The 20273-nt window shown below is 28.4% G+C and overlaps 1 protein-coding gene across 1 annotated transcript; it reads left to right on the plus strand.

Annotated features, from left to right (window-relative positions):
* Window positions 1-4576: 4576 nt before the first annotated feature.
* Window positions 4577-17491, plus strand: LOC111368212 (leucine-rich repeat extensin-like protein 3). Its single transcript, XM_022989461.1, has 2 exons — window positions 4577-4987; window positions 17339-17491. The coding sequence occupies exons 1-2, from the start codon at window positions 4577-4579 to the stop codon at window positions 17489-17491; spliced, it is 564 nt and encodes a 187-aa protein (XP_022845229.1).
* The last annotated feature ends 2782 nt before the right edge of the window (window positions 17492-20273 follow it).

Below are 20273 nucleotides of genomic sequence, written 5' to 3' on the forward strand. Positions count from 1 at the left end.
AAAAGTTATATCAACTTTAATTTTAATTACACGTTTAAAATTATTATTCATTATTATTCACATATCCGTTTCTTATAAAATGTTACTAATAAACTATTTTGAACCCAGGCCCTAGTTACATGATCATAATTGCAACTTGTTTAACGGATCGGTGAACAGACTAGGGAGGAAATTTATTTATTAATTTTTAATCAATCGATTGTTCTTAGTGACATGTATTATTAAAATTAAAAAGCGAAAGAGAAAATAGTGCAGAGAGCTGGAGGAGATGAAATTACGCCTACTTTTGGCTCATGTTTATAACTTTTTTAGTAACACTCGAGTCACTATTTGTTCACACATTTTGAAGAACTCACAAATAATACAAATTAATCATCACTTATTTTTTATTTATTTATAATTTAAATTGTTTATAAACACTTCTCAAAGATGCTTCAGAACAACACCAATTGAGAGTCAAACGGTAGTCAATATGGAGAGAATTGAACTTCTATGGGTTTGAATTTTTAATCAATTTTGCTACACTTACATTATGGTTGACAGCTTTGTTTACACTCTTTAACATGACACAATTTTTCTATTGATTTTAACAATACGTGTTCAAATCAATTACCTCGATTTTGACACCTCAAAGGGAGTCAAATTGGTTGTAGGTATCCAACTAGCTTTATTTATTATTAATTTTGTCGCTAGCCTGCCTTTGGGACTGTACTACATAATCTTTCTGGTGGACTCATGGATATTAAATGAGTTGAAACATATCGTATGGTTCATCTATTATTGGGCTTGGCTTGTTGCACAAGCTTGATCCTTAATGGGGCAAGCCGCTCGTAATAATTTTTTTTTTTCATAATATTATGTAAAGAGTTAATTTCATTAATGAAGACTAACATAATGATTGATTGGAAAAATATTGTAAAATACGGCGACTAATTAAAAATAAATGAAAGTTCAACGTTCGATTTAAAACACACAATAACTTAGTGACGTAATGAATTTTTTACCCCCAACCAGAACCGTCGGTGTCTACGCCGCCACCCAGCGGTGTTGAACATAACATGGCCACTTTGGAGAAAGGGCAAGGCCTTATAGAACTTTTAATAGAATAAATATTAAAAAAAAATCTAGGTGTACAGGCCCCATTTTACATGGTCTATACAGGGCCTCTCACATGAGTTGTGGGACCCATCTCATTAAGAAAATACTCCAAAAATGTCCACCCCTGTGTTTGTGAGGAGCCTAGGGGATTCTGTGAACCCCTACCTTGTACACCTAGCTTCGTTCAATAAATATTGTGGGCATTTTTGTAGAAGATGATAATTTACTGAAAAATGCTTGTCAGCCAAGTACAAAAATAGGTATAAAAACAGGGATTTGAATTTACTGAGGTGGCACTTATTGCACAAAAAAAAAAAAAAAAAAATTAAGAAACTAAACAAAAGGGGGAAGACCATAGTAACGAGAAAGCAAAAGTGGGAAACATAAGTTGCAAACCCTCCCTCTCTCTTGCCGCCGCACCCATCGTCGACCAGAGCATCTTCACCGGTAGTCCTTCCATCTCTGATTGTCCCTGCTCCTTCAATCTATTTTGGTGAGAAATAGTTGTTTGTCCATTTCATTGTACAAAAAGGAGTTGTTAAGTCCTTTTAGTAGTTTAAACTTCGATGCTTACATATACTGAAAGGTTTTCAAGTGCCCTAGTGAAGAAGGAATACTTCCATTAAAGAAGTTATCACAAAGATCAAGAGTCTGGAGCTTTGAGAGTTTTCCAAGTTTTGTTGGGATTGGTCCTGTTATGTTGTTGTTCTGTAATAGGCTGCATACATTTCATTCATTAAAACCAGCAACATAAAATGCAAAACTTATGAACCGTTATTAAACGCCGGAGACTGTGGAAGGAAAAACAGGGAAAAAATCGATCGACATTTGGGCTTTTAAATGTTAGATAAATGAGTTCCTTTTTTTTCCCATTTCTCCCTCTTCTTGGTCGATGACTACCGGTGCTCCGGTCGACGAAGGCGCGGCGGGACGGAGGGTTCGGGAACAATGGTTTTTCCCTTTGCTGTGTCGGTCCCAGATTTTTGCCAGTTTTGTTTGGTATTTCTAAGTTTATTATTATTATTATATTGTGCCTTAAGTGCCACGGTGGCAATTTTTAAATTCCTATGTTCAAGCCTGGCTGAGTAACAGGACTGTAATTTATTTAGGAAGAAGACTGACATTGCCACCTTCATCAAAAGCATGACATGACAGGAATACTATTGGGCTCGACTCCCAAAATATCCTCACCCTTCCTCCGAAGTTTTAAAGCAAATGCAAATGAAAAGAGTTGATTTCCTAGGGTTAATTTTGAGTAATTACATCAGTTGTTAAAATTATTTTTTCATGTCACTTGGATTTTTTATATTACATGGTTATTTGATCAATGATCAAAAAAGTTAACATTGATACGTGACACTATAAAATATCAACGTGTCATCAGATGACGATATTTGTTATGTCAAGTAAGCAAAATTATTGATAAAAAGATACTGTATGATTTAAGTCAAAAAATTATATCAAAATAAAATTTATCTTATGTTTTCTCATTTTAATGTGTTTAATCTTTAAATTTTAACCGGGGATGGATCCAAAACCAGGTTACAATTTTTCAAGCAGAGCTAATACTCGGAAAAAAAAATTACACACAAAAAACTGTTTTTTCAAAAAAAAAAAAAAAGAAAGAAAGAAAAATGCATTAAAAAAATAATGGTAACATATTGATACTTAATTGTGCAATACAAGATTTAATACTTTTCTTAAAAATGATCAATAATGTAACAATTAGAAAGTTGAGTGACTATTATTGTAAAAAAATAATTTCAATTATCCATGATTACTTAAACCTTCCATGACCATCGGTGTATTTAACCCAACAAATGGTCATCAAAGTTCAAGTAAAATTATGGTTATTAATGTTACATAATTGTTCATTCTTTTAGCGACATCTGCTCTAGATCCGACATAGGCACGTTAAAACATTGATACCGACAACCATTTTTATTCATATTGTGTAATAGATATACAAAGCCAATGGCGAATTTAGGGGATTGTTTTTAATTGAAAAGAAAAAAAAATTAATGAAAGATGCTATTTTTAGGAGAAAAGACCCTATGTTTTGCTTTAAAAAAAAAAAAAAAACCCCCAAATAACTTGCCTTAACTCTAGAATGATCAATCATTTTACTAGTGCACGCAAAGGTTTAGTAATTACCGTGTTGGATATGACGTTGATTATGGTTAACAGATTAACCAATTGTATAATATGATTTAACTTTAGTAACTATATGGATTAAAAAAAAATTAATTTATGAGTTATGACCAATATGAAATGCTACTTAAACTGAATTGAGTATTAAAGAAATTAACACCAAATGAAAATATTAACCAATAGAATTTAAACATGAACAATGAAATATCTAAAAAGCGAATTAATGAATGGATAAAATATATACATGTCTGTCTTCTTTAGTCGTTAGAATATATTATCTGTACCCTTATTTATAATTCAGCCAATACAAATGAGCGAAGAGAAAGGAAAAGAGAAAAGGTCGTTTGGACATAAACTCATTACTACACCCCTGCGTATTGAACCCTATGTCGACTCATCACATGCAATTCAAATTCGGTCAAAATTCTTCTCTGCAAAGTACGTATTCCTAAAATTAATATTCCATTGGCATTAAAAGTAAGAAAAGCAGATAAATACTTGTCAATTTATTATACTTTTCCCTTACTTGGCTTCACGCGCCTTATTTATTTACTTCCCTAAGTACCTTGCATCCCATCCCACGCACACCAGAAATATCAAAATCCAAGTGCAAAGTGCAAACTGACAGTCCCCGGGAAAATTTCATTTACAATCACTGAACTTTAATTTATCTCAATTAAATCTCACTAAATTTCAGTTTTGTTTTAATTACGTCACCGAACTTCAATTAGATGTCACGTTTCACCACTTTCTCACATGTTGTTCGTAAATTGAATAAAATTGTTTACCTGACAATTATAAAGTTATAAATAATCTACACAATTATTGTGTGGCATGTCAACTTACCACTACACCACGTTATATTATAAAATAAAATGTACGTTTTAAACTTTTAGTGTAGGGCCATTACCATAATCCCCATTTTACCATTTGCATTTCTAGTGTTTCTAGAAACAATTACGTGAAAGATTAGTTACAATATAACTAGGCAATTTCCATCAGCTTTGGATGAAATATTGTAAGAGTTGTAGAATTTGAAATTCAATTGAAGATAATAACCAAAAGACAGATTAAAAAATTTAATGAAATTTACCCTATTTATTTCCCCAACTGCAACCCTTTTCCAAAATCCAAAAGCCCAAGCGCAAAACTCACTGTCACTCATTGTCTTTTCCACTCTAAAAATAAAACATGACAAGATATCATAGAAAGGAGGAAAAATTAACATAGTAGGAAGAGAGTGAGAACCCACCCACGCCATCAAAAAGTATTATCTGATTCATTTCATCAATTCTAAGCCAGAGAAAAAAAAAAGTTAGAAAAAAAAATGATGTGCTACGTGGGGAAGGCAACGAAGATCTTCATCTTCCTTGTGGCAGTGGTGGTAGTGACTGGTCTTGTCTTGGGATTTGGGTTATTCAAGCATGCACTTCATCACAAGACCCACAAATGTACAGACGAATCTTGTCAACAATCCACCACCCCAGTAATCTTCCCTCCACCGCCGCCGCAGCCACATGGTGATAATCCTAGCCCAAACGGTCCCAATCCCATATCTCCACCACCTAGGGATAGTCCTAGCGAAAATGTTCCTAATCCATCTGTATCTCCTCCTCCTCCTCTTTCACTGCCTCCACCACCGCCGCCAGCAGAGTCTTTGCCTCCGCCTCCGCCGCCGCCGCCATCAGTGGTGCCGCCACCAGCAGTCAGTCCTCCTAGCCCAGTGTCCCCGGGTCCTGTGAATTTTTAGTTGCATTTTTTTGTTGGGGTGGGTTCTAATTTCTTTAATTTTTGGTCTTGATTTGGGTAATCCTTAGACGGATTTGTATATGTTTTATTTTCAAGTGGATTATTCCCAATTTTCTTAATTTTTCATTAATTTGTCAATTCACAGTAGAGATTTTTCTATTTGACATATCATTCATTTTCATGAAAAAGTTTGGAATGATTCTTTCGATATTATAACATTCCTAATCTTTTAAAAATTTTATCTTATATTTACTCTATTTTGAATATTTGAATATAATTTCATTCTATGATCTAATAAATTGGAATAATCTGCAACATATTATTTATATTTATTATTTAATATATTATATTCTTCAGAAGATGCATCCACATTTTTTAATTGAGAATACATCTTTTTTATTACTTCTAACATCCTTTCTAATAAATTATCCAATCATTTAATTGTATATCTTGACATTTATTCATACAAATAATCATCAAATGATGCAATTAATTCCTTTAATTCTCTAAGATCTAAAAAAATTGATTCTAATTTTAGCAAAAATTTAATAGTTTTACCTTAGATTTGATTTGGATCTTTATTCTTAGAATCAAGTAACTTTTGAGCTCTGAATATGTAAATTGCTTCCTTCAACGACCTTCTGCCTTCACGGAATCTTTACAATTTCAAATTCTTGCTCTCACTGTATCATTTCTAAAGAATAAAATTCTAAATTTCTATTAAAGAAAAACTTTCTTTTTGCTCAAATAAGAAGAAAATTTTCTATTAGATCCTTCAAGAATCGTTGGGAATAAAGATTTAGAAACTCATATTGATATCAAAATATTGAAATTTTATTTCTATCAGAACTTTTGCAAAATTTCTATTTGGTATAGAAGAATTTTCAGAAAAACTGGTTTTCTAAACTAAAGATGGATTAGGAGTGGCTGTTGATTACAATTCGAGATTTCAAGATGATTTCTATCTATTACAATGCCTCTATTTATACAAGTCTATGAGGTTCTACTACATCATTGAGTACATCAGCAAAAACACACTTGCCTCTCTATTATTTTTCTTCAACTTTTTATCCAAAAAGCATATTTTTCTATTATTGTCATTTATCTTCTATGTCTTTACATGCAACTGTATTATTGTCCTCCATATAGCTTTGTCAAAGGTGCTCCATTATTGTCTTCTTTTTTCACATTTAGTTGGGGCACTCTCTTAGATGGCAGGATTCTTTTATAGTGATAGGACATCCTGAAAATTGATGTATTTCGAATCTTGTAATATAATTCTTCAATATTTTCTGATTTTCCATGTCCTTGATTTGAAACCAGCATCCAGTTTTCATATTGGCACAGGCATGAAAATTTTTTGTCAAACAAATTTTTGACGATGTTGTATATGACTTTAATTCCAAGTGCTCTTTTATGTCTTATCCATGATTTTGTCACTGTTGAAATTTTTCTATCATTTTCCACCACATTTATTGGAAGTCGGCTGCTACATACCCAATTGATATTATATGTTCAACTGGATAATAAATAACTCCATCGTATTTAGGACTTATTGAGTAAAATTTTAAATATATTTTTCGTCCTTCGGCAAATATGGATACTTCTTTTATGAATATATAATCAAATTTCGAAATTTCTATCAAATCTTTTCCCGGATATATCAAATCCATAAATCCATAGTCTGTTACAATTTTTATAAACGAAGGGTCTCCTCCTTCCATAACTTTTATTCTGGGATAAACATTATTTCCCGAAAAGATGAAATATGAATCACTCATTTTTATTTCATAAGCAATTCTGACTATTTCAGCATATTTTTCTTTTTTTGGATCTAAAAAGATTTTATCTTCTTGGTTTATGATGCTGATTGTTTTGGAATCTCTTTTATCTCCATATATCATCACTTTTTTGGTTCATCATACTGAAATGAAATCTCCTTTTTTATCAATATTGTCACGTTCGGGTCCACTGCTGCTTCCAGTTGTCATTGTTTGGTATTAATTTGGAAAACTCATTTCTGAACTCTTTGGTATATCTGTATCAAACAACATATCTTTTAGTTGTGCTGCATTAGTATCAACTTGATTTTTGAGGTCTATGGCCTCTTTATGATGCTCAGTAGTGATATTCAATAATATTTTTATATTTGAGTTGAACATCTCTGAGATTTGTGTTACTCCAGTATTTTTATCTTCAGATTATTCTTTAAGAAAATCTGTACTTTTTTTGTATATGTAGGATAGATTGGTGTAACTTCATGACTTTAGTTTTATCCATCAGCAAATTCTATATTTCTACTAATAAAATTTGCAAGAAAATTATTAATTCTTTTAATATGAACTATATCAAAATTATAAAATGCTAAATAAGTTTCCCATTTATGGAGCCTTCCGTATTGAGGTCCTAATGGTAATTTATTCCTGACTAATCCTGCAACTTGAGAATTATTAGTTTCAACAATAAATTTTTTGGATAACAAAAATAATGAGAACTTTGTTATTCCTCTAATAATTGTTAATAATTCTCTCATGAGTGGTATAATTTATTTCTGCTTGATTAAAAGTTCTACTTGAATATCTACAAATTTCATTTAAATATGTTTTTAATATTGCTGCCCAATATTTATCTAAAGTACCAGTATTAACAATCAAATTATCTTTTTCATCTGGTAATCTTAATTTTAGTAAATTTTTATATTCTTCTTTTAATGATTTAACTATTTCTGTATGTTCCTTATTTCATCCTTTAATATTTGTTTTTCTAAGTAAAATTTGTATTTTATGCATTTTCTTAGAAAGATTTTCAATAAAACTTTCAGCATAATTTAAACATCCTAAAAAATTTTGTATTTGTTTTTTGGATTCTAATTTATCTGAAAAACTTTCTATCTTTTTAAATATATGAGTTTGCAATTTTATTCCTCTTTTATCTATTGATAATCCAAGAAAATTTATATCTTGTTTTTCTATTATAGATATCTTTTTAGAAAGTACTATTCCTTCTTTTTTACAATCATTTATAAATTGTATTAAATGAGTCCTATGTTTTTATTTACTGATAAAACATATTAGTATATCATCTATATAAACAATTAGAAATTCATTTAACTTTTTAAATATAGGGAAAATTGCATCCGAGATACCAAACCTTTCGTCTATTAGTAGACTTTGCCCAAATTTTTAGTTTTTGCCACCCATGATACCAGACCTTTCAAAAACTCGCAGTGGAAGTCTAAATGGATGGAAACTGTTAATTTGACTGTTAGTTGACCAAAGATTTAACATTAACCATTATTTTGACTAATTTTAAAAGGATAAAATGGTAACTTTACATTTTTTCAAAAAAAAAAATTACAATATATTAATAATTAAATCAAAAAACAAAAATACTATTCATCTTCTTCTCCACCACCCCCCCCACACACTCACCCATCCACCCACACACTTCCCAAAACCAACACCTACCAAAAAATCGGCACCCACCAAAAGCCATTTTCTTATCAAATTTCCCTTTACTCATATCACCTTCCTCTTCTTTCCTTCTTAATACTAAATTCTTACTACTCCTTCACCCCAACCACTTGACTATTATTCTGAATTTTTGTTTGCTTGAATTATGTGCAAATTATTGTCATATTTACTTGAACTTGGTATTGTAAGATTAATAACTATTTTGAAGTTTTATACAGATTATATGTTGAATTAGTGTCAAGAATTAGCTGTTTCCACTTAATTTCATTGTACTTTCAGATCTTTGTGTTATAAGGAACCAGTTATATAGCTTAATTTGATGTGGGTATTTAGAGACTCATTTTGAGTAGAAGGGATCTAATTGCTTTGAGTTTTCTAATAGATCTAGTAATGCATCAAATGGAGTGGGGGAAAACCTCTAATTTAATGGCAGTAAGACTTTCTTCTTGTTGTAATTTGGGATCAACTTCATAAAAGGAGTCGAGAAATTGATTGAGAATAAGGTTTTGTTCTCTCTATTTCGTTTGTTATGGATTTAATTTTAAAGAAATGTCTTGGACAAAGTGAGATCTAGATTCTAAGATAAGCATTTCAGGATGAGCGGATGTAGAAATTGGTGGGTGTTGGTTTTGGGAAGTGGGTGGGTGGATGGGTGAGTGTGTAGGGGAGTTGGAGAAGAAGATGAATAGTGTTTTTGTATTTTGATTTCATTATTAATATATTGTAATTATTTTTTTTTTGTTGAAAAATGTAAAGTTACCATTTTATCCTTTTAAAATTAGTCAAAATAATGGTCAATGTTAAATATTTGGTCAACTAACGGTCAAATTAACAGTTTCCATCCATTTGGACATTCACTGCGAGTTTTTGAAAGGTTTGGTATCGTGGGTGGTACAAACTAAAGGTTTGAGCAAAGTCTACTAATAAATAAAAGGTTTGGTACCTCGACTGCAATTTTCCCTTAAATATATTATCCATTTTTCTTTAATATATTTGTGGTGCATTTTTTTAATCCAAATGACATTATTAACCATTCATATTTTCCTTGAGGTGTACTTAATGCAGTATTTTGTCTACTATCTTCTTCCATTTTTATTTGCCAAAATTCTGATTTACTGTCGAATTTAGAATAATTTTGTTTTCCTTTTACAAGATTTATTAAAACTTCTTTATTTGGTAAAAACTATCCATCAAATTTAGTATATTTATTTAATTTTTTATAATTTATAACAATTCGAGCTTTTCTTCTAACCTATTCAGAATGTTTCATAATCATAAATGTTGGACTACTATGAGGTCCATTGCTAGATCTAATAAATTTTTGTTCTAACAAATCTTTTATCTGATTTTTGATTTTTTTGTGTATCTTCTATAGTATACATCATTGGTCTGACTCTTATTATAATATTTTCTGTCAATTCTATTTTGACTTTAGGGTGACGTGGTTTCCAAAATAACAATGGATTTTTTTCTATAAATTTTTTCTAATTGTTCTATATTTTTTTTTTTACTTATTTCTATTCTCATTTTCAAAACTTTTTTATACAATATATTTTTTAATTTCATTAAATATTATTGATTTTTTCTCTCATTTATTGCTACGCTGGATTGACTGAACTCTATAAGGTCAAAATTCTTTTGAAATTAATAAATGTCCACAAGGTGTTTGTAGCATTATCATATAATTATTTTCTTTATAATATTAAAATTGTTGTATAAAGTCATTTCCTAATAATATATCACACTCTAATTTATCATATTTATAAATTTAATTTATTGTAACTTGTTTACTTCCAAGAATTATACTAACTTTATCAGTACTATATATTATCTGGGTACTTTCTCCCGTGACTCCAGTTATTTTTATATTACTATTATCATTCCATGATTTTATAAAAAAAACTTATTAAAGTACAAGTTGTTAAATTTGTTTCTATAATAGTAATGTGTATATATACAGCCAATGGAAAGTTATCTGATTATTCATTTAGTTCTTTTTTATAATATAGTTTGTCCATTATGGACTATAAATAATCCTTCTCTTTTTATACTATAATCTTCTAATCCATTTAAAAAACTCATTTCTAAAAGTAAATAGGAATTTATATCCATACTTTTATCTATATAACACGGTATTAAAAAATCTATTCCTCCTATTTTTATTGGTACCTTAACTTCCAAATCTGTAATATGTACTTGTCCATCAAAATTTACATATATATATGGATCAGTTTTATGAGTTATTAATCATTTATTTCTGATTGAAGTTATATGATATTCACTGGCTCCTGTATCTATTAATATATTTGGTTCATTTATATTTTTTCTCCCGTTATAATATTCTCTTTCTATTTTCATATTTCCAGCATAGTTTTATTTCTTTTATATTATTAAATTCTTCTAACTGATTTTTATTAGGTATTCTAAGATTTTTTTATCTTTTAATTAATTTTTCATCCTTAAATGTCATATTATTAAAATATTCTCATTCATTTAATTTTGTTATTTCAAGTTTATTTCTTATTATAATAAATTCATATTCTTCTGAAATTAAACTTATTTGTTTATTTGGTTATATTATTTTGCTAATATCCTTACATTCTTTATGTATTTCAATATAAGGTTTATTGGAATAAATGTTTCCATAATTAGAATTGGTAAATGTGTATAAAGCTCTATTCTTTATAGTCACAGTTTGATTATCCGGTTGCATGATGTCATCTCTATGCAATTTAAAATGCAATCCTAAAACTTCATTAAAGTTTATATCTTTCAATGATACACAATATTTTGGGTAACATGTAAACATTATTTTTTGATATGCCAAATTTCCTTCTATTGTTCCTAAATGACTATCTTTTAAATTTATTATTTTTCCATCATGTAAGGTTATAGTTAAGGGTGACTCTATCACTTCTCCGAATAATGATTTAAATATTATTTGTAATCCTACTAAATAAACATATTAGATTTTTTCACTTTGTTTTTTACTAACTTTTGTTAATAGTTTTTCAACCATATTTTTTGTTAAAAGATTTAAATTATATTGCTCATATGTTGCTTTTATATCTATGATTTTTTCTATTTTGTAATATTCATTTATTGCTATCCTTTCTCTTTTCTAAATTTTATCTAAAACTTCCATTTCCATATTTTTAAATCTAAAGACAATTTTTGTAATTTTCTAAATCTATTGTTATCAAATGTAACTTTTAATCCATATTCTTTTATTCCTTCATATTCTTGTATATTTATATTATTACTTTCTATTTCCTCTATTTCATTATTCAGATCTGATTCATCATCCTCTGTTTCACTTATATAAACTTCTTGATTATAATATTTTTCAATGTCTGATATTTCACTCAATTCATCTTTTATTTTCAAATATTCTTTTTGTAATATTTTAACTTTCTTTTATTACAATCAGGGCTTATATGACATATTTCTTCATAATTTCAACATTTACATTGACTTTTATTTTTCTGTTGACCATATGAGATATTTTTTCATTTATAATAACTTCTTCTAGATTTTAAATATTTTTTATTAAAATTTCTAAATTTTAAAAATTTTTTATTTTTATATTTTCTTTTATTAACCCTTCTTCCAGGATTACATCCTTACTGTATAGGATTTTTCATATTTTCACAACATATTCTAGTTAGTTTTCTTGATTTTTTCATTAATTGTTTTTGTTGACATATATATGCAAGTTTTTCAAATAAAATTTTTTATTCTTGAACCTAGAGTTCTAGGTATTCCAAAATTATCTCTAACATATTTTTCAAATTCTATTTTAAAATATATTCCCCGTGAACATGGTAATTTATTATAATACATATCTTGGTATACTTCTTGGTTCTCATTACTATAAAATTGAACATAATAATAATTTCTAAATTCACAAGTATATTCTTTAATTTTACACATATCACATATTGTTAAATTTATTAGTTTAATTCTAGCATTGTCTTTTTCTCTTATTTATTCTCTTTCAACATTTCTTATCCAATTTTTTCCTAAAAATTCATCTGAAATATATTCTACTAACTTTTATATACCTTGTCTATCTGATTTTATTATTTCTGTTTGTACATTTCTTTTTATTAATATTTTTATATCATTACTTATTCATTCCCACCAATTTCTAACGTCTTCTTCAAAGGTGCTATTAAGAAATCTATTCTTATTTCAGTATTTTTTCATGTGTCGTCTTTATTATATAAAAAGAATAATATTATTGAATATGCCCAAGTTAATAAGGCTTTTTTAGTATCTATTTTGCAATTTAGATATAATTTTGTTTCTCCATTATTAATAGGTTTATCATAATTATCATTTAATTCAAAATTGTCTTTATATTTATTTCCTTTAGGTGGTTGTCTATCTCTTACTTTATCATAAAATTATCTATATGATTTATTATATATAGGTGCATAACGTTCATCTAAATCTTGTAATTCTTGTTTAGAAGTTCCTATTGAATTATACATTCCTCCAGTATTCATTAAAACATGGTATTCACTTATATTACATAAACTTAATTGATCAAAATTTTCTATAAGTAAGTCTAATTCATCATTCATCTTTATTTTCTTTTTTCTTCTACTTTTAATTTTCCTAATATTTTTTCTCTAGATTCTTCTTCTTTTAATATTTTTGGTAATATTTTTTTTCTAAATTCATCATCCATACTTCCTGTTTCTATTATTACACTCTCTTTCTCGATATATATTTTTTCCTATTCGAGTAATTTCTTTTTCTATTAATTTTTTTTATCTATTTTCTTTTCTTTATTTTTATTTATTTTCTTTTAATTCTCTAATTTCAATTTTTAATATATTTATATCGTTTCTTGTTTCTTTTACTTCATTTCTTAAATCTTGTATATCATTTATTAACATTTTTATTAATGATTTTAATTCTTCCATATATTCATTTATTGACGTATTAAAATCATCTTTATAACATATAAGTTAATTTATATCTTTTATCTTCTTTTTTATCTATTATTTTTTCAAATCTTCTGTTAGCTATATCTGGATCTATTAATTCTTCTTTTACTCTACTAAAATATTTACCCTCAAGTCTTAATCTTTCACATTTTAATTTTGTTAATTGTCTATTATTTAATAATCTTATTCCTTCTGGTTTCAACATTATATTTCGTATTTCTTCTTGTGTTTTTTTTTTCATTTTTATAAGTAATTTATTTAATTTTAAATTTGTATTATCACTTACACTCATACTTCTCTTTGTAATATAAATTAATTTCTTCATCTTTATATATATTAATAATTTTTTCATATATATATATATATATATATATATATAATCCTTTATTATTTCTATTATTAATATTTCTAATATTCTTTCTTTTATTTCTCTTGGTAATTCTTTAACTATTGTTAGTGTCATTATTTTTAATTTATTATGAATATGTTTTAAAAATTTATAACTTCTTCTTTCTTCGTCTAAATGCCAATAATTATCTATTTTTCTTACTTTAATTTCTATGATCTCTATGCTTTTATCAAGATGTAAATATAAATATTTGTATATTATAATTAATTATTATTTTAAAGATGTATAATCTAAATATTCCTTTAACTTTCTAATGATTAATCTATTATTTATTAAATTTATATAAAATCTAAGTGTTAACCTAAATATAAAGATTTTTATTTTTTCAGGTAATCTATTTTTTATGGGTTTCCTCATGATCGCTCTAGCTCTGATACCAATTAAGGGGGCTACTTAGAGCGAACAAAAATAATATAAATCAAATAAACAAAAATCATAAAAAAAAACTATCAAAATCCAAGTAATATTTAATTTTAAGGACTAAATTAGAAAATTTCTATATTATAGTGACTTGTTATACAATATCTAAATAAATGGTATTTTAGATATGTAAATTGACCAAAGGTCATTTTGCAAAAATGGCCCTTTCCTATAGGCTATTTTCATGTATTTCCCCTGAATCTCACTATAAATTATAATTCAATGTCGTTATCTTTTTGGTTTCGATTTCAATGCAAAATGACTTATGTGACTAAATTGTCAATTCACAAATCATTATTCTGGATTAGACCTCTAATAAATTCGAATTTATTTTCTTTTTTAATACGTTATATATAATAATAATGCTATTTGCGCTCGGTGCTCGTTTAATCGTTCACTATGACAATCATTCTATGTAGTATATATATGGCTGGTAATTATATGATGCATTAGTTAATAAAAATTACTATATTAATGAATCAAATAACTACATGTCATGTTTATGTCACGTTGGCCAACTGCTATAGTGATGTAATGCGTGACTACGAATAACATTAATTTTTTTTTTAAATATGGATTATTTACCTAGTGTTAGATAATACTCTTAAAAATTGTGGACTAGTCTCTAATAAATGTTCCTGTCCCTAAATTAGGACAAATAATGCTATGTAGCTCTACTCAGATTGCAATCTAGTTTAGGTAACGTTAATGTGGCATTAAATTATAAATGAAATTAGATAAGCATTTAATTTCACCTTTCATTTAATCTATCATCTAGTGTCATCTAAATTGGAATTGCAATCCTGGTGAGGGCTATGGGCCTGTTTGGTTTGGATTAAAATATGATTTTAATCTAAATCAAAATTAAACAATCAATATTAACCACATCTTTTATGGACCCTACAACTTTTTAACTACATATTTCAAAAACTTCCATCATAATCTACTAAAAAACCTAATTTTAATTCTCACCAAACATCCTCTAAATAGCATTACTCAGGGCTAAACTTTATTGGCTGAAAGAGTTTTTTATTTGGTTCAGCTACTGTGAGCTTACGTAAGAGCATGCTTATAAGTAAGTCAAATTTAGGGTCCATTTGAAATGAGTTTTGCTTTTACTTTAGCTTTGTTGCTATAGAAATTTTTTTGAAAGAAGTTACCTTTATGTTTGTTTGAAAACTATTTTTTAAAAGATTATTCTATTTCAAAAGTATTTTTAGAGGAAGTCACATTAGACCAAATTACTCTAAAAGCTCTTCTAATTAAAAAAATCACTTTCATAAAATTAGTCAAACGGATCAAAAACATCTTTTGAATCTCAAAATCTCCTTTTGACTTTTCAAAAGTCATATCAAACGGACACTTATAACTTAATAAGTATTTTTTTTTTTTTTACCTTCCTTTTAAACATGTTTGATTGGACTACCATCTTCTTAATCACAAGTAAAAGAAAATTATTTATTTTGAAGTACTAGACAAGTTACTCGTAAAGGTAACATATATATATATATATTTTTAACCTCGATCAATAAAAATATTATTTATTTTTCCCACTGAATTGTGATGCAAGGAGCAAGGTGATAAATGAGAGTGATATAGCATTACTGATGAACGAATACCCGAGATACATAGGTATGGTGTTGGAAACATGTTACGACAAACTGGTTAAGAGTCTTTAGATAATGGTACGATACTTGATTTCTATAAAGGAGCGGGCTACAATCCTTTATCACCAAGAAAGAATGATGACTTTTCAATCAATTTCAATTTATCAAATTCATAAAATTTAGGCGGAGAAACTTGCCTTCAAGTGCGATAAAAGTTTGTAGAGATTTAGACTTTTATGTATCTGGTCGATTACAAAATTATTTGTTGTTAGCAATTTTGAGATGTTAGATTTTCATTTGGTACTTTTTTTTGGGTGACTTTTAGTTTCAAATGAAATTCTGTCGTATTTTAAGTTCCATGCCTTGTAATCTCTATTTATCGCTGAGTTGGGAACTATAAATATTTTAATTTTTTCATATTTTATTTTGACATGTATATTTATATATTTTTATAAAATTCGAAGTTTTTTTAAAGATAATTTCATTCAAAAAAAAAAAAAATTCCTTTTTTGATTGTATCTAGAGACTTTTAAGGGATATTATCATATCACTTCGACTATGTAAAGACTGATAATTTTCGTACCTCCCTAGAATTTATTTTCCAAATTAAAAAAGGAAGAAGGTATTTTCATTTTATTTTTACAAATACTTCCTTTATTTCCTCAAAATTAGGATTTATGAATTAAATAAAATCATTTACATTAGTTTGCCTCAAAAATTCAGAAATGATCAAGACAAGGTTTGGCAGTTATATAACATTTATGTTTTATTTTCTATTATATTTATATTTCAAAAACAAGGAAAATCCATAAAAACAATGATAAGTCAGAAAATCACTAAATATTATAGGAAATTACAATAAACTATTTTGATAGGTCAGGGCCATAAAGAGTCAAAGACCTACATGAGGTTCTAATAACATCATGACATGCTCAATTCTCTCTTAACCTAGCCATCTAGCCCCTTCAACTATTGTTGTAGCTCACCATATATATTTCATGTAGGCCTGGGCATGGTTCGGATTTGGTTGATTTTAAGTCCAACCTGAAATCGAAATTGATGTGGTCAATTTGGGTAAATTTCAACCCAATACAAATGTTGAAACCAAATCAAAATGGTTTGGATCGATTTGGTTTGGTTAGTTGATTTGGATATTGGTTTGAGTTAAAAAAATTTGTCTACCTATTTTGGGTTAAAAAAAATTGTTTTCCTATGTATAACTCTCCCAATGATCCGAGTGAAATACATACTGACCGTTGGATTTGTTTAATTTAAAGGTTACGATTATTTGTCAAATTCATTTGTAGGAAGAACGCTCCCCTATATATGTGTGTGTGTGGGGTCATTGCTAGGTCATAATTTTAATTAAAATATATTTTTTAAAAGAAAGGAGAACAATTTTTCTAAATGTAAAATATATATGTATTAGTTCACTATTATCACAAAAGTTAAACTGTTGCCATAATGGTCAAGGATGTGACATTTCACTTCAAATGCTATGATTCAAATCTCCGCCTTCGCATATTGAAAAAGAATTTTGCACTTAACTCTGCCATAAACCAGTTCAGCCTTGAACCGGTTTCGATTTCATTTAAACCCGTCCGATTTGACCATGTTATTGAGTGATTTAACCAATCTTTACTCGGTTCACTTGCTAAATGTACCAATTACTAAAAAAGGACTAGATCTCAATCCAATTTGTTGGTTTCCGAGCCAGACCAAGTTATTAATAACTATGGTTTAGAATTAACTGAATTAAACCGCAACCAATTAGTAATTATGCTTAAATCGCAACCAACTTGACCAGACTCTTTACACATCACATGTGGATTGGTGAACTTTCTCATAGTTGGTGCTATTGCACAGCAGCCGTTTTTATGGTAAGAGATTGTGATCCAACTTCTTGATACAATCTATTAAATCGTATCCTTAGATATCATGATGCAATCATATCAATCTCAACTGGGCATGTATCCTTCTAGACTTTCGGTATGCTAATTCCTAATATGCAAATCAACCCTTCTCGTATGGTATTTTCTCAGCGAATAAGTAATTACAAGATTTAAAGTTTGATATAATTTAAAAAGCAAATAGCAAAACCAAGCCAATAAAATATGGAAAGAATGTATTTTCATATTTCTAAGATTAAATAGAAGGATTTGCCAATAATAATGCTAATCCTACAATCAATCCATAAATGGTTAAAGTTTCCATAAAAGTTAGTCTAAGCAATAAAGTATGGGATAACCCAGGCCTCGTGCCCAAACCATTTTATTATAGGTATTGTCCGTTTTGGGAGGGCATCTGACCCTCTTACCTCCTCAAGGCTTTCTCTCACTTTTTTCAGGATTCGAACGCGTGACCCCTCTTTAAGAGAAATTCAAATTGAATCCTGATATCAATTAGACAGTACTATGATATAATGGCTTGGGCACAAGGCTTGAGTCATTACAAAGTAACTCATATTTTTTCTGCCGCCCTGGGATATCTCGCGATACCCTCAACAGCTAACCTACAACAATCACACAATCAACTCCTGATCAAATTAAAGCAAGCCATACGACCAATCCAACATCAATAGCAGGAACGACAACAATTAGTAGATTCATGATAATTTCCTTGTACAAATTAAAGGAACCTTTTGATTGAATGATATTATTCCTATTTCCTACGTTTTTCTTCTAGTTCCTATGGAATATGAGCTTACATAAATGAAGGGAAATTAAAATTAAGCCCATGTTTTAGTTGGCATTAAAATCTAGTTTTTTATCAAGTCAAAGTCAACAATTAAATTTAATTACATAGTTAGAGTCTGCTTTAGCCCCATTTGATTGTAAGAATGTATTTTGGAATAATAAATTGAATATATGGTTAAAAAATAAGAAATTTTTTTGAATTCGCATGTAATATTATTTTATTGAATAATGTGATTGAAAAGAAGAGATGAAAAAATGTATTTTAAAATAATGAGAATCAAACAAAGGATTAATAGAATCCACGACCTTTCGACCATATATTTCATAAATTTTTATCAAAATTTGTTAAAAATCTTATTCTAATCCCTATCAAACGGGGTGCTAAAATTAAAAAATAAATAAATATTAATTTGCTTCATTGTCATTATGTTTGAAAGATCAAGAAAATGTTATAAAGATAACCAAAATTTTACATGTTCTAAAAAGTAAAAACTAAAATTTTTATGACAATAGTTTTTTCCCCCCTTTTCCTTTCATTAATTATGGTGTATTACTTGATGGCAAAAATAATTTTGTCCCGCTTAGTGCGGATAGTCGGGGCCCAAGTACTATGTAGAAAATGACATGAACAAAATATCAATTTTGAAGAGTTTAGCCAATTGTAGGTCTTGGAAAATTTCGTAGATAATATTCCTAATTTGCATCATAGTCCTTCACCCACTAGACACCACGGGGGTGTTTGAACCACATTATTTTGGTAATAATGCATTCTTGAATAGTGTATTGATGAGAAATGTGTGGTTAAAAAAATTTTTTTATCCGCGTGTAATATTATTTTATTGAAAAATGTGTGGATGAAATGATGTCAAATCACTGTTTAAGAATATATTTTTTTGGAATAATGTGGCTCAAACAAGCATATTTTTATGGGAAAATTGTAGCATTAGTCTTAAATCTATACGCTTGGTAGCAAATGCATCTCAGTTCTTTCTTTCTTTCTTTTTTTTTTTTTTTTTTTTTTTTTTTTTTTTTTTTTTTCTCCCCTTTTTTTTTTTTTTTTTTTTTTGTTTTGGTATTTTACATCCCGATGTATAATTATGTTGTACCGTCGTCCAACTTGTTGATAACTTGTTTGTGGAAGTCTTGCATCATGATCTCGTACTCCTTGGGTGAGATTCTATGAGTTTGTAGGCGTTGTCGTACAAATTCAATCCCGATGGATTAATTCATATAGTGTTTAAGAAGTTGGAGCTTAGATAGGAGGAGAACCTATAATGAATGAACTTCAAGACTAGTAGATTTGGGGAAGGGATTGCTAGAATGAGGGTACAATCAAACGAAATTATGACAAAGTACATATAAGGTAGATGAAGCAACAAGAGTGTTGGATCATCTAGGCACCGAATCTATCTTGACCTCTTTTATTCCTTCATTTGAGATATTTATTTTTCCTTTTTCTTATGACGAAACTGGGTGAGTTTTTGGCTTGGACGATCCGACCCTATGCTTGCTTCGTCTGCCTAATCCGACTTAGTGATTATTTTAGTTTGGATGTACTCTCATTCCAGCCATCTCTTTTGTATAAACACCAATCCAAAAAAATCTCATATTTCAATTTGTTCCATTATGATTTAGATCATTGTAATAGTACCAAAAAAAAAAAAAAAAACCTGCTTTGAAGACCACCACAACACTACTCTATACCCAAATAT

This window comes from Olea europaea, chromosome 19, assembly GCF_002742605.1.
Source record: "Olea europaea var. sylvestris chromosome 19, O_europaea_v1, whole genome shotgun sequence".
In the NCBI taxonomy this organism is placed as follows: domain Eukaryota; kingdom Viridiplantae; phylum Streptophyta; class Magnoliopsida; order Lamiales; family Oleaceae; genus Olea; species Olea europaea.

What these genes read in the sequence shown, in the direction of transcription:
- LOC111368212 (XM_022989461.1), top strand. Translation starts at nt 4,577, where the DNA reads ATGATGTGCTACGTGGGGAAGGCAACGAAGATCTTCATCTTCCTTGTG. An exon ending in GCCCAGTGTCCCCGGGTCCT is followed by an intron (nt 4,988 to 17,338) that starts GTGAATTTTTAG and finishes ATAATGGTCAAG; the next exon opens with GATGTGACATTTCACTTCAA.